Source organism: Anomaloglossus baeobatrachus, chromosome 10 (assembly GCF_048569485.1).
Source record: "Anomaloglossus baeobatrachus isolate aAnoBae1 chromosome 10, aAnoBae1.hap1, whole genome shotgun sequence".
Classification (NCBI taxonomy): Eukaryota; Metazoa; Chordata; class Amphibia; order Anura; family Aromobatidae; genus Anomaloglossus; species Anomaloglossus baeobatrachus.
In genome coordinates, this window is record NC_134362.1 from 2,969,621 (window position 1) to 2,988,385 (window position 18,765).

General features: G+C 52.2%; 1 protein-coding gene across 2 annotated transcripts in view; it reads right to left on the minus strand.

Annotated features, from left to right (window-relative positions):
- The window catches only part of NCR3LG1 (natural killer cell cytotoxicity receptor 3 ligand 1), a 280,467-nt gene that overhangs the window by 88,603 nt on the left and 173,099 nt on the right, over nucleotides 1-18,765 (minus strand). For both annotated transcript variants that reach the window (XM_075326669.1, XM_075326668.1), the window contains exon 2: nucleotides 12,324-12,662. In XM_075326669.1, coding sequence (XP_075182784.1) covers nucleotides 12,324-12,662 — 339 coding nt within the window. The remainder of the gene's footprint in view (nucleotides 1-12,323; nucleotides 12,663-18,765) is intronic.

The window sequence follows — 18,765 nt, forward strand, 5'->3', positions numbered from 1 at the left end:
GGTGGAGACGTGTGTGTATGAGGGTCCCTGTACGTGGTGGTGACGTGTGTGTATGAGGGTCCCTGTACGTGGTGGAGACGTGTGTGTATGAGCGTCCATGTACATGGTCGTGACGTGTGTGTATGGGCGTCCCTGTACATGGTGGTGGCGTGTGTGTATATGATCATCCCTGTACATGGAGGTGACGTGTGTGTATGAGCGTCCTTGTACATGATGGTGATCTGTGTGTATGAGGGTCCCTGTACGTGGTGGAGACGTGTGTGTATGAGTGTCCCTGTACATGGTGGTGACGTGTGTGTATGAAGGTCCCTGTATGTGGTGGAGACGTGTGTGTATGATCGTCCCTGTGCGTGGTGGAGACGTGTGTGTATGATCGTCCCTGTACGTGGAGGGGACGTGTGTATGAGCGTCCCTGTACGTGGTGGTGACGTGTGTGTATGAGCGTCCCTGTACGTGGTGGAGACGTGTGTGTATGATCGTCCCTGTACGTGGTGGAGACGTGTGTGTATGATTGTCCCTGTACGTGGTGGTGACGTGTGTATGAGCGTCCCTGTACGTGGTGGTGACGTGTGTGTATGAGCGTCCCTGTACGTGGTGGAGACGTGTGTGTATGATCGTCCCTGTACGTGGTGGTGACGTGTGTGTATGATCGTCCCTGTACGTGGTGGGGACGTGTGTGTATGAGCGTCCCTGTACGTGGTGGAGACATGCGTGTATGATCGTCCCTGTACGTGGTGGTGACGTGTGTGTATGATCGTCCCTGTACGTGGTGGAGACGTGTGTGTATGAGCGTCCCTGTACGTGGTGGAGACGTGTGTGTATGATCGTCCCTGTACGTGGTGGAGACGTGTGTGTATGATCATCCCTGTACGTGGAGGGGACGTGTGTATGAGCGTCCCTGTACGTGGGGGTGACGTGTGTGTATGAGCGTCCCTGTACGTGGTGGAGACGTGTGTGTATGAGCGTCCCTGTACGTGGTGGAGACGTGTGTATGATCGTTCCTGTACGTGGTGGTGACGTGTGTATGAGCGTCCCTGTACGTGGTGGAGACGTGTGTATATGATCGTCCCTGTACGTGGTGGAGACGTGTGTGTATGATCGTCCCTGTGCGTGGTGGAGACGTGTGTGTATGATCGTCCCTGTACGTGGTGGAGACGTGTGTGTATAATCGTCCCTGTACGTGGTGGTGACGTGTGTGTATGATCGTCACTGTACGTGGTGGTGACGTGTGTGTATGATCGTCCCTGTACGTGGTGGAGACGTGTGTGTATGATCGTCCCTGTACGTGGTGGAGACGTGTGTGTATGATCGTCCCTGTACGTGGTGGTGACGTGTGTGTATGATCGTCCCTGTACGTGGTGGAGACGTGTGTGTATGAGCGTCCCTGTACGTGGTGGAGACGTGTGTGTATGAGCGTCCCTGTACGTGGTGGAGACGTGTGTGTATGAGGGTCCCTGTACTTGGTGGAGACGTGTGTGTATGAGCGTCCCTGTACGTGGTGGAGACGTGTGTGTATGATCGTCCCTGTATGTGGTGGGGACGTGTGTGTATGAGGGTCCCTGTACGTGGTGGAGACGTGTGTGTATGAGCGTCCCTGTACGTGGTGGTGACGTGTGTATGAGCGTCCCTGTGCGTGGTGGGGACGTGTGTGTATGAGGGTCCCTGTACGTGGTGGTGACGTGTGTATGAGCGTCCCTGTACGTGGTGGTGACGTGTGTATGAGCGTCCCTGTACGTGGTGGTGACGTGTGTATGAGCGTCCCTGTGCGTGGTGGGGACATGTGTGTATGAGGGTCCCTGTACGTGGTGGTGACGTGTGTATGAGCGTCCCTGTGCGTGGTGGGGACGTGTGTGTATGAGGGTCCCTGTGCGTGGTGGTGACGTGTGTATGAGCGTCCCTGTACGTGGTGGTGACGTGTGTATGAGCGTCCCTGTGCGTGGTGGGGACGTGTGTGTATGAGGGTCCCTGTACGTGGTGGTGACGTGTGTATGAGCGTCCCTGTACGTGGTGGTGACGTGTGTATGAGCGTCCCTGTGCGTGGTGGGGACGTGTGTGTATGAGGGTCCCTGTGCGTGGTGGTGACGTGTGTATGAGCGTCCCTGTGCGTGGTGGTGACGTGTGTGTATAATCGTCCCTGTACGTGGTGGTGACGTGTGTGTATGAGGGTCCCTGTACGTGGTGGAGACGTGTGTGTATGAGCGTCCCTGTACGTGGTGGAGACGTGTCTGTATGAGCGTCCCTGTACGTGGTGGAGACGTGTGTGTATGAGCGTCCCTGTACGTGGTGGTGACGTGTGTGTGTATGAGGTTCCCTGTACGTGGTGGAGACGTGTGTGTATGAGCGTCCCTGTACATGGTGGTGACGTGTGTGTATGAGGGTCCCTGTACGTGGTGGAGACGTGTGTGTATGAGCGTCCCTGTACGTGGTGGAGACGTGTGTGTATGAGGGTCCCTGTACGTGGTGGAGACGTGTGTGTATGAGCGTCCCTGTACGTGGTGGAGACATGTGTGTATGATCGTCCCTGTACGTGGTGGAGACATGTGTGTATGATCATTCCTGTACGTGGTGGAGACGTGTGTGTATGAGCGTCCCTGTACGTGGTGGAGACGTGTGTGTATGAGGGTCCCTGTACGTGGTGGTGACGTGTGTATGATCGTCCCTGTACGTGGTGGTGACGTGTGTGTATGAGCGTCCCTGTACGTGGTGGAGACGTGTGTGTATGAGGGTCCCTGTACGTGGTGGTGACGTGTGTATGATCGTCCCTGTACGTGGTGGTGACGTGTGTGTATGAGGGTCCCTGTACGTGGTGGAGACGTGTGTGTATGAGCGTCCCTGTACGTGGTGGAGACGTGTGTGTATGAGGGTCCCTGTATGTGGTGGAGACGTGTGTGTATGAGCGTCCCTGTACGCGGTGGAGACGTGTGTGTATGAGGGTCCCTGTATGTGGTGGAGACGTGTGTGTAGGATCGTCCCTGTACGTGGTGGTGACGTGTGTATGAGCGTCCCTGTACGTGGTGGTGACGTGTGTATGATCATCCCTGTACGTGGTGGAGACGTGTGTGTATGATCATCCCTGTACGTGGTGGAGACGTGTGTGTATGAGCGTCCCTGTACGTGGTGGAGACGTGTGTGTATGATCATCCCTGTACGTGGTGGAGACGTGTGTGTATGAGCGTCCCTGTACGTGGTGGAGACGTGTGTATGATCATCCCTGTACGTGGTGGAGACGTGTGTGTATGATCATCCCTGTACGTGGTGGAGACGTGTGTGTATGATCATCCCTGTACGTGGTGGAGACGTGTGTGTATGATCATCCCTGTACGTGGTGGAGACGTGTGTGTATGAGCGTCCCTGTACGTGGTGGAGACATGTGTGTATGATCATCCCTGTACGTGGTGGAGACGTGTGTGTATGATCATCCCTGTACTTGGTGGAGACGTGTGTGTATGAGGGTCCCTGTACGTGGTGGTGACGTGTGTATGATCGTCCCTGTACGTGGTGGAGACGTGTGTGTATGATCATCCCTGTACGTGGTGGAGACGTGTGTGTATGAGCGTCCCTGTACGTGGTGGTGACGTGTGTATGAGGGTCCCTGTACGTGGTGGTGACGTGTGTATGATCGTCCCTGTACGTGGTGGTGACGTGTGTATGATCGTCCCTGTACGTGGTGGAGACGTGTGTGTATGAGCGTCCCTGTACGTGGTGGTGACGTGTGTATGATCGTCCCTGTACGTGGTGGTGACGTGTGTATGATCGTCCCTGTACGTGGTGGAGACGTGTGTGTATGAGCGTCCCTGTACGTGGTGGTGACGTGTGTATGATCGTCCCTGTACGTGGTGGAGACGTGTGTGTATGAGCGTCCCTGTACGTGGTGGAGACGTGTGTGTATGAGGGTCCCTGTACGTGGTGGTGACGTGTGTATGATCGTCCCTGTACGTGGTGGTGACGTGTGTGTATGAGCGTCCCTGTACGTGGTGGTGACGTGTGTATGAGCGTCCATGTACCGTGTTGGTGGATTTTTTTGAGGCCTTGGGTCTCATCTCTGATGATCCTGACAGAGTCTCCATGGCTGAGTCCAGGCTGCGTCGCCTCCGGGGGGGGAATACCAAAGAGTCGAAGAATTCCTCCCCCTGAAGACACCGACCGCAATGTTCCTCATATTTTGTAATTGATGTTTTTAGAAGATTTTATGTTGGTAGTTTATACGGTTATGCAGTACGTGTCGCCATCTAGTGACCAGAAAAGAGGACAGCATTGTATTGGATGTAATGTGTTAGGTACAAGTCCTTGTAATAGTAAGGTGGATGCACGGGTTTACAGAAAGCAAGATGTAGCAGAGTTATAGACGTTAACTAAAAGCGCTGCTGAAATGCAATATGGGCGGGTTGCTCAGCCGCATTGTCACAGCAAGTGCACCAGGGGTTAAGTATAGGTTTTACCACTGGGAGGAGCTTTTGGACTAAATCCTTGGGAGGGGAGAAAAAATGGCTGCCTAAGGGGCAGGGGTCATGGTGCCATCGGTGGACCTGTTCCCCTAAGAGCAGATCTGTTGTCAGTGGCCTGCTGAGCGACAAATGGAGTGCAACCAAAACGACGGAGACAGCCAGAAGGAAGGAGAGCAGCCAGAAGGACGGAGAGCAGCCAGAAGGACGGAGAGCAGCCAGAAGGACGGAGAGCAGCCAGAAGGACGGAGAGCAGCCAGAAGGACGGAGAGCAGCCAGAAGAACAGAGTGCAGCCAGAAGAACAGAGTGCAGCCAGAAGGACGGAGTGCAACCAGAACGACGGAGACAGCCAGAAGGACGGAGTGCAACCAGAACGACGGAGATAGCCAGAAGCACGGAGTGCAGCCAGAAGCACGGAGTGCAGCCAGAAGGACGGAGAGCAGCCAGAAGGACGGAGAGCAGCCAGAAGAACAGAGTGCAGCCAGAAGAACAGAGTGCAGCCAGAAGAACAGAGTGCAGCCAGAAGGACGGAGAGCAACCAGAACGATGGAGACAGCCAGAAGGACGGAGTGCAGCCAGAAGCACGGAGTGCAGCCAGAAGCACGGAGTGCAGCCAGAAGCACGGAGAGCAGCCAGAAGCACGGAGAGTAGCCAGAAGCACGGAGAGCAGCCAGAAGGACAGAGAGCAGCCAGAAGGACAGAGAGCAGCCAGAAGGACGGAGAGCAGCCAGAAGGACGGAGTGCAGCCAGAAGGACGGAGTGCAGCCAGAAGGACAGAGAGCAGCCAGAAGGACAAAGAGCAGCCAGAAGGACAGAGAGCAGCCAGAAGGACAAAGAGCAGCCAGAAGGACAAAGAGCAGCCAGAACGACGGAGAGCAACCAGAACGACGGAGAGCAACCAGAACGACGGAGACAGCCAGAAGGACGGAGAGCAGCCAGAAGGACGGAGAGCAGTCAGAAGGACGGAGAGCAGCCAGAAGGTCGGAGAGCAGCCAGAAAAACGGAGTGCAGCCAGAAGGATGGAGAGCAGCCAGAAGGACGGAGTGCAGCCAGAAGGACGGAGAGCAGCCAGAAGGACGGAGTGCAGCCAGAAGGACGGAGAGCAGTCAGAAGGACGGAGAGCAGCCAGAAGGTCGGAGAGCAGCCAGAAGGACGGAGTGCAGCCAGAAGGACGGAGAGCAGCCAGAAGAACAGAGTGCAGCCAGAACGACGGAGACAGCCAGAAGGATGGAGAGCAGCCAGAAGGACGGAGACAGCCAGAAGGATGGAGAGCAACCAGAACGACGGAGACAGCCAGAAGGATGGAGAGCAGCCAGAAGGACGGAGTGCAGCCAGAAGGACGGAGTGCAGCCAGAAGGACGGAGAGCAGCCAGAAGGACGGAGAGCAGCCAGAAGGACGGAGAGCAGCCAGAAGGACGGAGAGCAGCCAGAAGGACGGAGAGCAGCCAGAAGGACGGAGTGCAGCCAGAAGGACGGAGAGCAGCCAGAAGGACGGAGAGCAGCCAGAAGGACGGAGAGCAGCCAGAAGGACGGAGTGCAGCCAGAAGGACGGAGAGCAGCCAGAAGGACGGAGAGCAGCCAGAAGGACGGAGTGCAGCCAGAAGGACGGAGTGCAGCCAGAAGGACGGAGTGCAGCCAGAAGGACGGAGAGCAGCCAGAAGGACGGAGAGCAGCCAGAAGGACGGAGTGCAGCCAGAAGGACGGAGTGCAGCCAGAAGGACGGAGTGCAGCCAGAAGGACGGAGAGCAACCAGAAGGACGGAGAGCAGCCAGAAGGACGGAGAGCAGCCAGAAGGATGGAGTGCAACCAGAACGACGGAGACAGCCAGAAGGACGGAGTGCAACCAGAACGACGGAGATAGCCAGAAGCACGGAGTGCAGCCAGAAGCACGGAGTGCAGCCAGAAGGACGGAGAGCAGCCAGAAGGACGGAGAGCAGCCAGAAGAACAGAGTGCAGCCAGAAGAACAGAGTGCAGCCAGAAGAACAGAGTGCAGCCAGAAGGACGGAGAGCAACCAGAACGATGGAGACAGCCAGAAGGACGGAGTGCAGCCAGAAGCACGGAGTGCAGCCAGAAGCACGGAGTGCAGCCAGAAGCACGGAGAGCAGCCAGAAGCACGGAGAGTAGCCAGAAGCACGGAGAGCAGCCAGAAGGACAGAGAGCAGCCAGAAGGACAGAGAGCAGCCAGAAGGACGGAGAGCAGCCAGAAGGACGGAGTGCAGCCAGAAGGACGGAGTGCAGCCAGAAGGACAGAGAGCAGCCAGAAGGACAAAGAGCAGCCAGAAGGACAGAGAGCAGCCAGAAGGACAAAGAGCAGCCAGAAGGACAAAGAGCAGCCAGAACGACGGAGAGCAACCAGAACGACGGAGAGCAACCAGAACGACGGAGACAGCCAGAAGGACGGAGAGCAGCCAGAAGGACGGAGAGCAGTCAGAAGGACGGAGAGCAGCCAGAAGGTCGGAGAGCAGCCAGAAAAACGGAGTGCAGCCAGAAGGATGGAGAGCAGCCAGAAGGACGGAGTGCAGCCAGAAGGACGGAGAGCAGCCAGAAGGACGGAGTGCAGCCAGAAGGACGGAGAGCAGTCAGAAGGACGGAGAGCAGTCAGAAGGACGGAGAGCAGCCAGAAGGTCGGAGAGCAGCCAGAAGGACGGAGTGCAGCCAGAAGGACGGAGAGCAGCCAGAAGAACAGAGTGCAGCCAGAACGACGGAGACAGCCAGAAGGATGGAGAGCAGCCAGAAGGACGGAGACAGCCAGAAGGATGGAGAGCAACCAGAACGACGGAGACAGCCAGAAGGATGGAGAGCAGCCAGAAGGACGGAGTGCAGCCAGAAGGACGGAGTGCAGCCAGAAGGACGGAGAGCAGCCAGAAGGACGGAGAGCAGCCAGAAGGACGGAGAGCAGCCAGAAGGACGGAGAGCAGCCAGAAGGACGGAGAGCAGCCAGAAGGACGGAGTGCAGCCAGAAGGACGGAGAGCAGCCAGAAGGACGGAGAGCAGCCAGAAGGACGGAGAGCAGCCAGAAGGACGGAGTGCAGCCAGAAGGACGGAGAGCAGCCAGAAGGACGGAGAGCAGCCAGAAGGACGGAGTGCAGCCAGAAGGACGGAGTGCAGCCAGAAGGACGGAGTGCAGCCAGAAGGACGGAGAGCAGCCAGAAGGACGGAGAGCAGCCAGAAGGACGGAGTGCAGCCAGAAGGACGGAGTGCAGCCAGAAGGACGGAGTGCAGCCAGAAGGACGGAGAGCAACCAGAAGGACGGAGAGCAGCCAGAAGGACGGAGAGCAGCCAGAAGGATGGAGTGCAGCCAGAAGGATGGAGTGCAGCCAGAAGGATGGAGTGCAGCCAGAAGGACGGAGTGCAGCCAGAAGGATGGAGTGCAGCCAGAAGGACGGAGTGCAGCCAGAAGGACGGAGTGCAGCCAGAAGGACGGAGTGCAGCCAGAAGGACGGAGACCAGCCAGAAGGACGGAGACCAGCCAGAAGGAGTATGAAGTAGTGCACAGGAATAAGGAACAGTTTAGAGTAATGTATAAGGAGAGAGTTTTTAGTGACTTCATGTTGTATGGAACGCGTGCTCCAGAAAGTACAGTAAAACGTTATGTTTCAGAAAAGAGAAACTGTCCGTGTGGTGTCCTTGTCGGTCCCCTCACCAGAAGCAAGAAGAAACAAAGTCACCCAGAGAGTGGCAAGTCACTGGGCGAAGCCCAAATGTTCACGATTATCTACCTGTAGCAGGGGCCAGGGGGTCACATGACACCCTGACTATGACTACAACGCCCCCTGTTCCACCTGTTTACACACCGGAGACTTATTGTCCAAAATTTCATAGATGGGCAACCGACACCAGATGTAATGACCCGGCTCTCAGAAGCCAATTCTGTCAGGGCCTCTCAGAGAAATTGAAAAATGCCTTGATGATTTATGAAACTCCTGAGTCCTTGGAGGCCGCCATGTCATTGGCTGTACGTGTGGACAGATGCCTTTGAGATAGACTGGTCAGACCATTCTCCGCGGAGACCCTACCTCGGGGCAGCATCCTATTGTCGGGGCGATCTGAGGGTGACCCGTCACTCATGGGTTTGATGCACCCATGCAGCTAGGGGGAGCCATTATTTTGCATGTTTTTCCTCTAAAATATGGGGAAAAAAGGCAGTTTGTTTTTTTATGGTACAGAGAGTCATTTTATTGGAGTCAATTCCTATGCAGAAAGGAACATCTGGAACTTGGCTTACTGGTGGTGTGGAGATGGACAATCAGGGTGTGGGTTTGTCTTCCACATGTAATTCTCACTTTGTCCTGACAGCAGAGGTGGTGCTAGAGAGCAGGGCTAAGAAAATGTCTGTGTTTGTGGATATTGGAGCAGGAGTCAGCATGGTGGATGCTCTGTGTGTAAGAACTCATGGGCTTACCTATAGTATGTTAACTAACCACATCCCCATCTATGCCATTGACTCAGCTCAGGGATGCCTGACACAGATGGTACATGATATAATACTCAGGTAGGACCCCTGCATTATGAAGTAATCTCCTGCTATGTCCTGGAGGGTCTTCCCCCTCCCATTCTACCCTGGTTGGTGAAGCATAACCCAGTAGTGGATTTCCAATTCAGGAATATTATGGCGTGGGGAAATTACTATTTTGTTAATGTCTGAGCACTTCTCTCTCTCTACAGTCTCTACGAAGTCGTTACCTGCATTTTTGTCTGTGTTTGAGGTTGTATTTTAGAAGAGGGGGTGTCAGGATTTGCCTCCACATCGTGTATATGACTGTCCCATTAATCTGCGTCCTAGAACAAAGTCCAGACTGTATAATCTTTCTGGCCCAGAGAGACCGGCCATGAAAGATTACATTGCTGAGAGTCTGGAGAAGGGACATATCAGACCCTCCTCTTCGCCCATGGTGGCAGGGTTCTTCTCTGTAAAGGAGAAAGATGGGATTTTCAGGAATTGAATCAGATTACCGTCCGAGACCTTCATCCTCTCCCTCTGATTCCGGATTTTTTCAACCAGATTGTGGGACATTAGTGGTTCTCCAAGTTGGACTTAAGAGGGGCTGCAATCCAGTTAGAATCAGAAAAGGGGATGAATGGAAAATGGCTTTGAATACACCTGAGGGTCACTTCGAGAGTCTGGTCATGCCATTTAGTCTCACTAATGTCCGTTCCGTTTTCCAGCATTTCGTGAATGATACTTTTCACCATTTGGTGGGCAGGATTGTGGTGGTTTATTTGGACGATATCTTGATCTACTCACCCGATATGGAGACACATCAGATACATGTAAAACAGGTATTACAGATTTTAACGGATTAACTGAATGCCAAACTAGAGAAGTGTGTTTTCGCTGTCCAAGATGTACAATGTTTGGGGTACCGATGGTCTTCTTCAGATTTTCGGATGGATCCTGAGAAGATCCATGCAGCACTTGACTGGGATCGTCCGGAAAACCTGGAAGCTTTACAGAGCTTTCTGGGGTTTACCAATTTTTACCGGAAATGTATTCAGAACTATTCAGTAATTATAAAGCCTCTCACTGACATGACAAGGAAAGGATTGGATTTCTCTAAATGGTCGGACTCTGCCCAGCAGGCATTTTTCTCTATAAAAAGATGTTTTTCCACAGCACCAATACTCAGGCAGCCTGATATTTTGCAGCCTTTTATCATGGAGGTCAATGCATCTGAGGTGGGGTTGGAGGCTGTGTTGTCATAAGGTCCATCTCCTGGTAAATGGCATCATTATCCTCAGCCGAGAGAAACTATGATGTTGGCAACAGAGAGCTCTAGGCGATTAAGTTGGCTTTCTAGGAATGGCGTCATTGGTTTGAGGGGGCATTTCATCCCACTATTGTAATTACAGACCATAAAAACCTGGCAAACTTCTAAATCCCAAGCAGGCTAGATGGTCTGTTTTTTTTACCAGGTTTAATTCTATTGTCACTTAGGGGTGCTTCACACACAGCGAGCTCACTGCCGAGATCGCTGCTGAGTCACGCTTTTTGTGACGCAGCAGTGACCTCATTAGCGATCTCGCTGTGTGTGACAATGAGCAGCGATCTGGCCCCTGCTGCGAGATCGCTGCTCGTTACACACAGCCCTGGTTCGTTTTCTTTAAAGGCGCTCTCCCACTGTGACACACAGATCGCTGTGTGTGACAGCGAGAGAGCGACAAATGAAGCGAGCAGGGAGCAGGAGCCGGCGTCTGACAGCTGAGGTAAGCTTGTAACCAAGATAAACATCAGGTAACCAAGGTGGTTACCCGATATTTACCTTAGTTACCAGCCTCTGCAGCTCTCACGCTGCCAGCGCCGGCTCCTGCTCTCTGCACATGTAGCTGCTGTACACATCGGATTAATTAACCCGATGTGTACAGCAGCTAGGAGAGCAAGGAGCCAGCGCTAAGCAGTGTGTGCGGCTCCCTGCACATGTAGCTGCTGTACACATCGGGTTAATTAACCCGATGTGTACTGTAGCTAGGAGAGCAAGGAGCCAGCGCTCAGTGTGCACGGCTCCCTGCTCCCTGCACACACAGCTAAGCGGTGTGCGCTGGTAACTAATGTAAACATCGGGTAACCATACCCGATGTTTACCTTAGTTACCAGTCTCCGCAGCTTCCAGACGGCGGCTCCGTGCAAGCGCAGCGTCGCTTGCACGTCGCTGCTGGCTGGGGGCTGTTCACTGGTCGCTGGTGAGATCTGCCTGTTTGACAGCTCACCAGCGACCATGTAGCGATGCAACAGCGATCCTGACCAGGTCAGATCGCTGGTCGGATCGCTGCTGCATCGCTAAGTGTGAAGGTACCCTTACTGTCCAGGGATTAAAAACATCAAAGCAGATGCATTATCCTGGAGCTTCCCAGGTGGTAGTGATCATGTAAACCCGATACCCATTTTGCAGAAGGGGGTGGTTGTCACGGCCTTGTGCCCAGACCTGGGAGGAGGTGTTGGAAGCTCAGGGGGATGCCCCGGCTTCTTCCCCTTCAGGGAGGTTGTATATGCCACCCAGTTTGCGCCATAAACTAATTGGGGAACATCATAATTCTGTACTTGCGGGTCATCCAGGTAGTAAAGTATCCTTGGACCTCCTGTCTTGTCATTTTTGGTGGCCGAGTTTACATCAGGATGTGATGAACTATGTGTCTCCTTGCAGTATTTGCGCACGTTCCAAGGCAACACATAACCGTTCATCAGGATCTCTCCTGTAATCGGCTATCTCGAATAGACCAAGGATTGCATTATTCATGCATTTATCCTTGGATTTCATTACTGACCTACCTGGGTCTTCGGGAAAGACTGTGGTTTTGGTGGTTGTGGATAAGTTCAGTAAAATGAGGCATTTCATTGTGTTACCGGCATTTACGAATGCCAAGGCTCTGGATCAGGTGTTCATCAATGAGATAGTGAAGCTTCACAGGGTTCCTTCTGATGTGGTCTCAGATCGAAGAACCCAGTTTGTCTTCCTCTTCTGCCTCCAACCCTCAGTCGAATGGGCAGACAGAGCGCATAAATCAAAATAGATCCCTAGATGCAGGGGTCCTGTTCCTTTACCTTTCAATTCTCTATTGGTAGTTCCCTGTACCTATCGTGACACGTGGCTCATCTGACGCCCGTTCACACATGGCTCCTGACACTGGTGAATCCCCTGATACCCATGCACACATGGCTCCTGACACTGGTGAATCCCCTGATACCAATGCACACATAGCTCCTCTGATGCCCGCGCACACACAGCTCCTCTGATGCCCGTGCACACATGGCCCCTCTGACGCCCGTGCACACATGGCTCCTGACACCGGTGAATCCCCTGACCCAATGCACACATGGCTCCTGACACCGGTGAATCCCCTGACACCCGTGCACACATGGCATCTCTGACGCCCGCGGCTCACCTGACACCTGCAGGATGCTTCTCCCGTCGCTGGACTCCGGGGTCACTATCACAGTACAAGTGTACTGTCCGTCATCACTGAACTGCGCCCGCGGGATGTGCAGTGCGGCGTTCCCCTTCTGGATGGCGCTCTCCTCTCCCATCTCACATCCTTGTCTGAAGGCCTGGGGTCGTCCGGGTATAAAACTATACACATCACTATTAATTCCATTCTGTGATTTGCTCCAGGAAACGGTGATGGTTTTTCCGGGTGTAAACTCCGATATTTCACAGGGGATCGTCACATTTGCGCCTCTCAGCACCGAGATCAGCGGCTCTTTCATAGCGACTTTGAGGCCATCTAAAAAAATCAAAAGATAAAAATGTCACTGTCCTTGTAACAAGAGAAATCAGAGAGCAAATGATGAATCATGAGCAGAGTCACAAATCCAAACCCCTCAGTCTCCCATCCAGACGGAGTAATATTACCCGTGAACGTCCCTTGCACCCTCCACCGTACGGGGAGACTCCACCTGACATCTTTTCTTGCCCAAATATGTCCTTGGATTAATAAAGCATTGATCGCAGAATTGCTCTGGGGTCTGGACACAATATTATTTTGATGTAGTAGTGCAAATACAGAGGAGTCACCACAAGGATCAAATACAGAGGAGTCACCACAAGGAGCAAATACAGAGGGGTCACCACAAGGAGCAAATACAGAGGAGTCACCACAAGGAGCAAATACAGAGGAGTCACCACAAGGAGCAAATACAGAGGAGTCACCACAAGGAGCAAATACAGAGGAGTCACCACAAGGAGCAATTACAGAGGGGTCACCACAATGAGCAAATACAGAGGAGTCACCACAAGGAGCAAATACAGAGGAGTCACCACAAGGATCAAATACAGAGGGGTCACCACAATGAGCAAATACAGAGGAGTCACCACAAGGAGCAAATACAGAGGAGTCACCACAAGGAGCAAATACAGAGGAGTCACCACAAGGAGCAAATACAGAGGAGTCACCACAAGGAGCAAATACAGAGGAGTCACCACAAGGTGCAAATACAGAGGAGTCACCACAAGGAGCAAATACAGAGGGGTCACCACAAGGAGCAAATACAGAGGAGTCACCACAAGGGGCAAATACAGAGGGGTCACCACAAGGAGGAAATACAGAGGAGTCACCACAAGGGGCAAATACAGAGGGGTCACCACAAGGTGCAAATACAGAGGGGTCACCACAAGGTGCAAATACAGAGGAATCACCACAAGGAGCAAATACAGAGGAATCACCACAAGGAGCAAATGCAGAGGAGTCACCACAAGGATCAAATACAGAGGAGTCACCACAAGGAGCAAATACAGAGGAGTCACCACAAGGAGCAAATACAGAGGAGTCACCACAAGGATCAAATACAGAGGAGTCACCACAAGGATCAAATACAGAGGAGTCACCACAAGGAGCAAATACAGAGGAGTCACCACAAGGAGCAAATACAGAGGAGTCACCACAAGGATCAAATACAGAGGAGTCACCACAAGGTGCAAATACAGAGGGGTCACCACAAGGATCAAATACAGAGGGGTCACCACAAGGAGCAAATACCGAGTAGTCACCACAAGGTGTAAATATAGAGGGGTCACCACAAGGAGCAAATACAGAGGAGTCACCACAAGGTGTAAATATAGAGCGGTCACCACAAGGATCAAATACAAGAGGGGTCACCACAAGGAGCAAATACAGAGGGGTCACCACAAGGATCAAATCCAAGAGGGGTCACCACAAGGAGCAAATACAGAGGGGTCACCACAAGGATCAAATACAGAGGGGTCACCACAAGGGGCAAATACAGAGGAGTCACCACAAGGATCAAATACAGAGGGGTCACCACAAGGGGCAAATACAGAGGAGTCACCACAAGGATCAAATACAGAGGGGTCACCACAAGGGGCAAATACAGAGGAGTCACCACAAGGATCAAATACCGAGGGGTCACCACAAGGGGCAAATACAGAGGAGTCACCACAAGGATCAAATACAGAGGGGTCACCACAAGGGGCAAATACAGAGGAGTCACCACAAGGATCAAATACCGAGGGGTCACCACAAGGATCAAATACAGAGGGATCACCACAAGGAGCAAATACAGAGGAGTCACCACAAGGATCAAATACAGAGGGGTCACCACAAGGATCAAATACAGAGGGGTCACCACAAGGATCAAATACAGAGGGGTCACCACAAGGATCAAATACAGAGGGGTCACCACAAGGATCAAATACAGAGGAGTCACCACAAGGAGCAAATACAGAGGGGTCACCACAAGGATCAAATACAGAGGAGTCACCACAAGGAGCAAATACAGAGGAGTCACCACAAGGATCAAATATCGAGGGGTCACCACAAGGAGCAAATACCGAGTAGTCATTACAAGGAGCAAATACAGAGGAGTCACCACAAGGAGCAAATACAGAGGAGTCACCACAAGGATCAAATACAGAGGAGTCACCACAAGGATCAAATACAGAGGAGTCACCACAAGGAGCAAATACAGAGGGGTCACCACAAGGATAAAATACAGAGGAGTCACCACAAGGTGTAAATATAGAGCGGTCACCACAAGGAGCAAATACAGAGGAGTCACCACAAGGTGCAAATACAGAGGAGTCACCACAAGGAGCAAATACAGAGGAGTCACCACAAGGATCAAATACAGAGGGGTCAACACAAGGAGCAAATACAGAGGAGTCACCACAAGGTGCAAATACAGAGGATTCACCACAAGGAGCAAATACAGAGGAGTCACCACAAGGAGCAAATACAGAGGGGTCACCACAAGGAGCAAATACAGAGGGATCACTACAAGGTGCAAATACAGAGGGGTCACCACAAGGATCAAATACAGAGGAGTCACCACAAGGAGCAAATACAGAGGAGTCACCACAAGGAGCAAATACAGAGGAGTCACCACAAGGAGCAAATACAGAGGAGTCACCACAAGGAGCAAATACAGAGGAGTCACCACAAGGAGCAAATACAGAGGAGTCACCACAAGGTGCAAATACAGAGGGGTCACCACAAGGTGCAAATACAGAGGGGTCACCACAAGGGGCAAATACAGAGGGGTCACCACAAGGGGCAAATACAGAGGAGTCACCACAAGGGGCAAATACAGAGGAGTCACCACAAGGGGCAAATACAGAGGGGTCACCACAAGGAGGAAATACAGAGGAGTCACCACAAGGGGCAAATACAGAGGGGTCACCACAAGGTGCAAATACAGAGGGGTCACCACAAGGTGCAAATACAGAGGGGTCACCACAAGGTGCAAATACAGAGGGGGTCACCACAAGGTGCAAATACAGAGGAGTCACCACAAGGGGCAAATACAGAGGGGTCACCACAAGGAGCAAATACAGAGGGGTCACCACAAGGAGCAAATACAGAGGAGTCACCACAAGGATCAAATACAGAGGAGTCACCACAAGGATCAAATACAGAGGGGTCAACACAAGGATCAAATACAGAGGAGTCACCACAAGGATCAAATACAGAGGAGTCACCACAAGGAGGAAATACAGAGGGGTCACCGCAAGGATCAAATACAGAGGGGTCACCACAAGGATCAAATACAAAGGAGTCACCACAAGGTGCAAATACAGAGGGGTCACCACAAGGAGCAAATACAGAGGAGTCACCACAAGAAGCAAATACAGAGGAGTCACCACAAGAAGCAAATACAGAGGAGTCACCACAAGAAGCAAATACAGAGGAGTCACCACAAGAGGCAAATACAGAGGAGTCACCACAAGGTGCAAATACAGAGGAGTCACCACAAGGAGAAAATACAGAGGGGTCACCACAAGGTGCAAATACAGAGGGGTCACCACAAGGTGCAAATACAGAGGAGTCACCACAAGGGGCAAATACAGAGGGGTCACCACAAGGAGGAAATACAGAGGAGTCACCACAAGGGGCAAATACAGAGGGGTCACCACAAGGTGCAAATACAGAGGGGTCACCACAAGGTGCAAATACAGAGGGGGTCACCACAAGGTGCAAATACAGAGGAGTCACCACAAGGGGCAAATACAGAGGGGTCACCACAAGGAGCAAATACAGAGGAGTCACCACAAGGATCAAATACAGAGGAGTCACCACAAGGATCAAATACAGAGGGGTCAACACAAGGATCAAATACAGAGGAGTCACCACAAGGATCAAATACAGAGGAGTCACCACAAGGAGGAAATACAGAGGGGTCACCGCAAGGATCAAATACAGAGGGGTCACCACAAGGAGCAAATACCGAGTAGTCACCACAAGGTGTAAATATAGAGCGGTCACCACAAGGATCAAATACAAGAGGGGTCACCACAAGGAGCAAATACAGAGGGGTCACCACAAGGATCAAATACAAGAGGGGTCACCACAAGGAGCAAATACAGAGGGGTCACCACAAGGATCAAATACAGAGGGGTCACCACAAGGGGCAAATACAGAGGAGTCACCACAAGGATCAAATACAGAGGGGTCACCACAAGGGGCAAATACAGAGGAGTCACCACAAGGATCAAATACAGAGGGGTCACCACAAGGGGCAAATACAGAGGAGTCACCACAAGGATCAAATACCGAGGGGTCACCACAAGGGGCAAATACAGAGGAGTCACCACAAGGATCAAATACAGAGGGGTCACCACAAGGGGCAAATACAGAGGAGTCACCACAAGGATCAAATACCGAGGGGTCACCACAAGGATCAAATACAGAGGGATCACCACAAGGAGCAAATACAGAGGAGTCACCACAAGGATCAAATACAGAGGGGTCACCACAAGGATCAAATACAGAGGGGTCACCACAAGGATCAAATACAGAGGGGTCACCACAAGGATCAAATACAGAGGGGTCACCACAAGGATCAAATACAGAGGGGTCACCACAAGGAGCAAATACAGAGGGGTCACCACAAGGATCAAATACAGAGGGGTCACCACAAGGGGCAAAAACAGAGGAGTCACCACAAGGATCAAATACCGAGGGGTTACCACAAGGAGCAAATACAGGGGAGTCACCACAAGGAGCAAATACAGAGGAGACACCACAACGGGCAAATACAGAGGAGTCACCACAAGGTGTAAATATAGAGCGGTCACCACAAGGATCAAATACAGAGGAGTCACCACAAGGTGTAAATATAGAGCGGCCGGTCACCACAAGGATCAAATTCAGAGGGGTCACCACAAGAAGCAAATACAGAGGAGACACCACAAGGAGCAAATACAGAGGAGTCACCACAAGGAGCAAATACAGAGGGGTCACCACAAGGAGCAAATACAGAGGGGTCACCACAAGGAGCAAATACAGAGGGGTCACCACAAGTAGCAAATACAGAGGGGTCACCACAAGGGGCAAATACAGAGGGGTCACCACAAGGGGCAAATACAGAGGAGTCACCACAAGGTGCAAATACAGAGGAGTCACCACAAGGGGCAAATACAGAGGAGTCACCACAAGGAGCAAATACAGAGGGGTCACCACAAGGATCAAATACAGAGGGGTCACCACAAGGATCAAATACAGAGGAGTCACCACAAGGAACAAATACAGAGGAGTCACCACAAGGAGCAAATACAGAGGAGTCACCACAAGGAGCAAATACAGAGGAGTCACCACAAGGAGCAAATACAGAGGAGTCACCACAAGGTGCAAATACAGAGGGGTCACCACAAGGAGCAAATACAGAGGGGTCACCACAAGGGGCAAATACAGAGGAGTCACCACAAGGGACAAATACAGAGGAGTCACCACAAGGGGCAAATACAGAGGAGTCACCACACGGATCAAATACAGAGGGGTCAACACAAGGAGCAAATACAGAGGAGTCACCACAAGGTGCAAATACAGAGGAGTCACCACAAGGAGCAAATACAGAGGAGTCACCACAAGGAGCAAATACAGAGGAGTCACCACAGGGTGTAAATATAGAGCGATCACCACAAGGAGCAAATACAGAGGGGTCACCACAAGGAGCAAATACAGAGGAGTCACCACAAGAAGCAAATACAAAGAAGTCACCACAAGGAGCAAATACAGAGGGGTCACCACAAGGTGCAAATACAGAGGGGTCACCACAAGGATCAAATACAGAGGAGTCACCACAAGGAGCAAATACAGAGGAGTCGCCACAAGGAGCAAATACAGAGGAGTCACCACAAGGAGCAAATACAGAGGAGTCACCACAAGGAGCAAATACAGAGGAGTCACCACAAGGAGCAAATACAGAGGAGTCACCTCAAGGTGCAAATACAGAGGGGTCACCACAAGGTGCAAATACAGAGGGGTCACCACAAGGGGCAAATACAGAGGGGTCACCACAAGGGGCAAATACAGAGGAGTCACCACAAGGGGCAAATACAGAGGAGTCACCACAAGGGGCAAATACAGAGGGGTC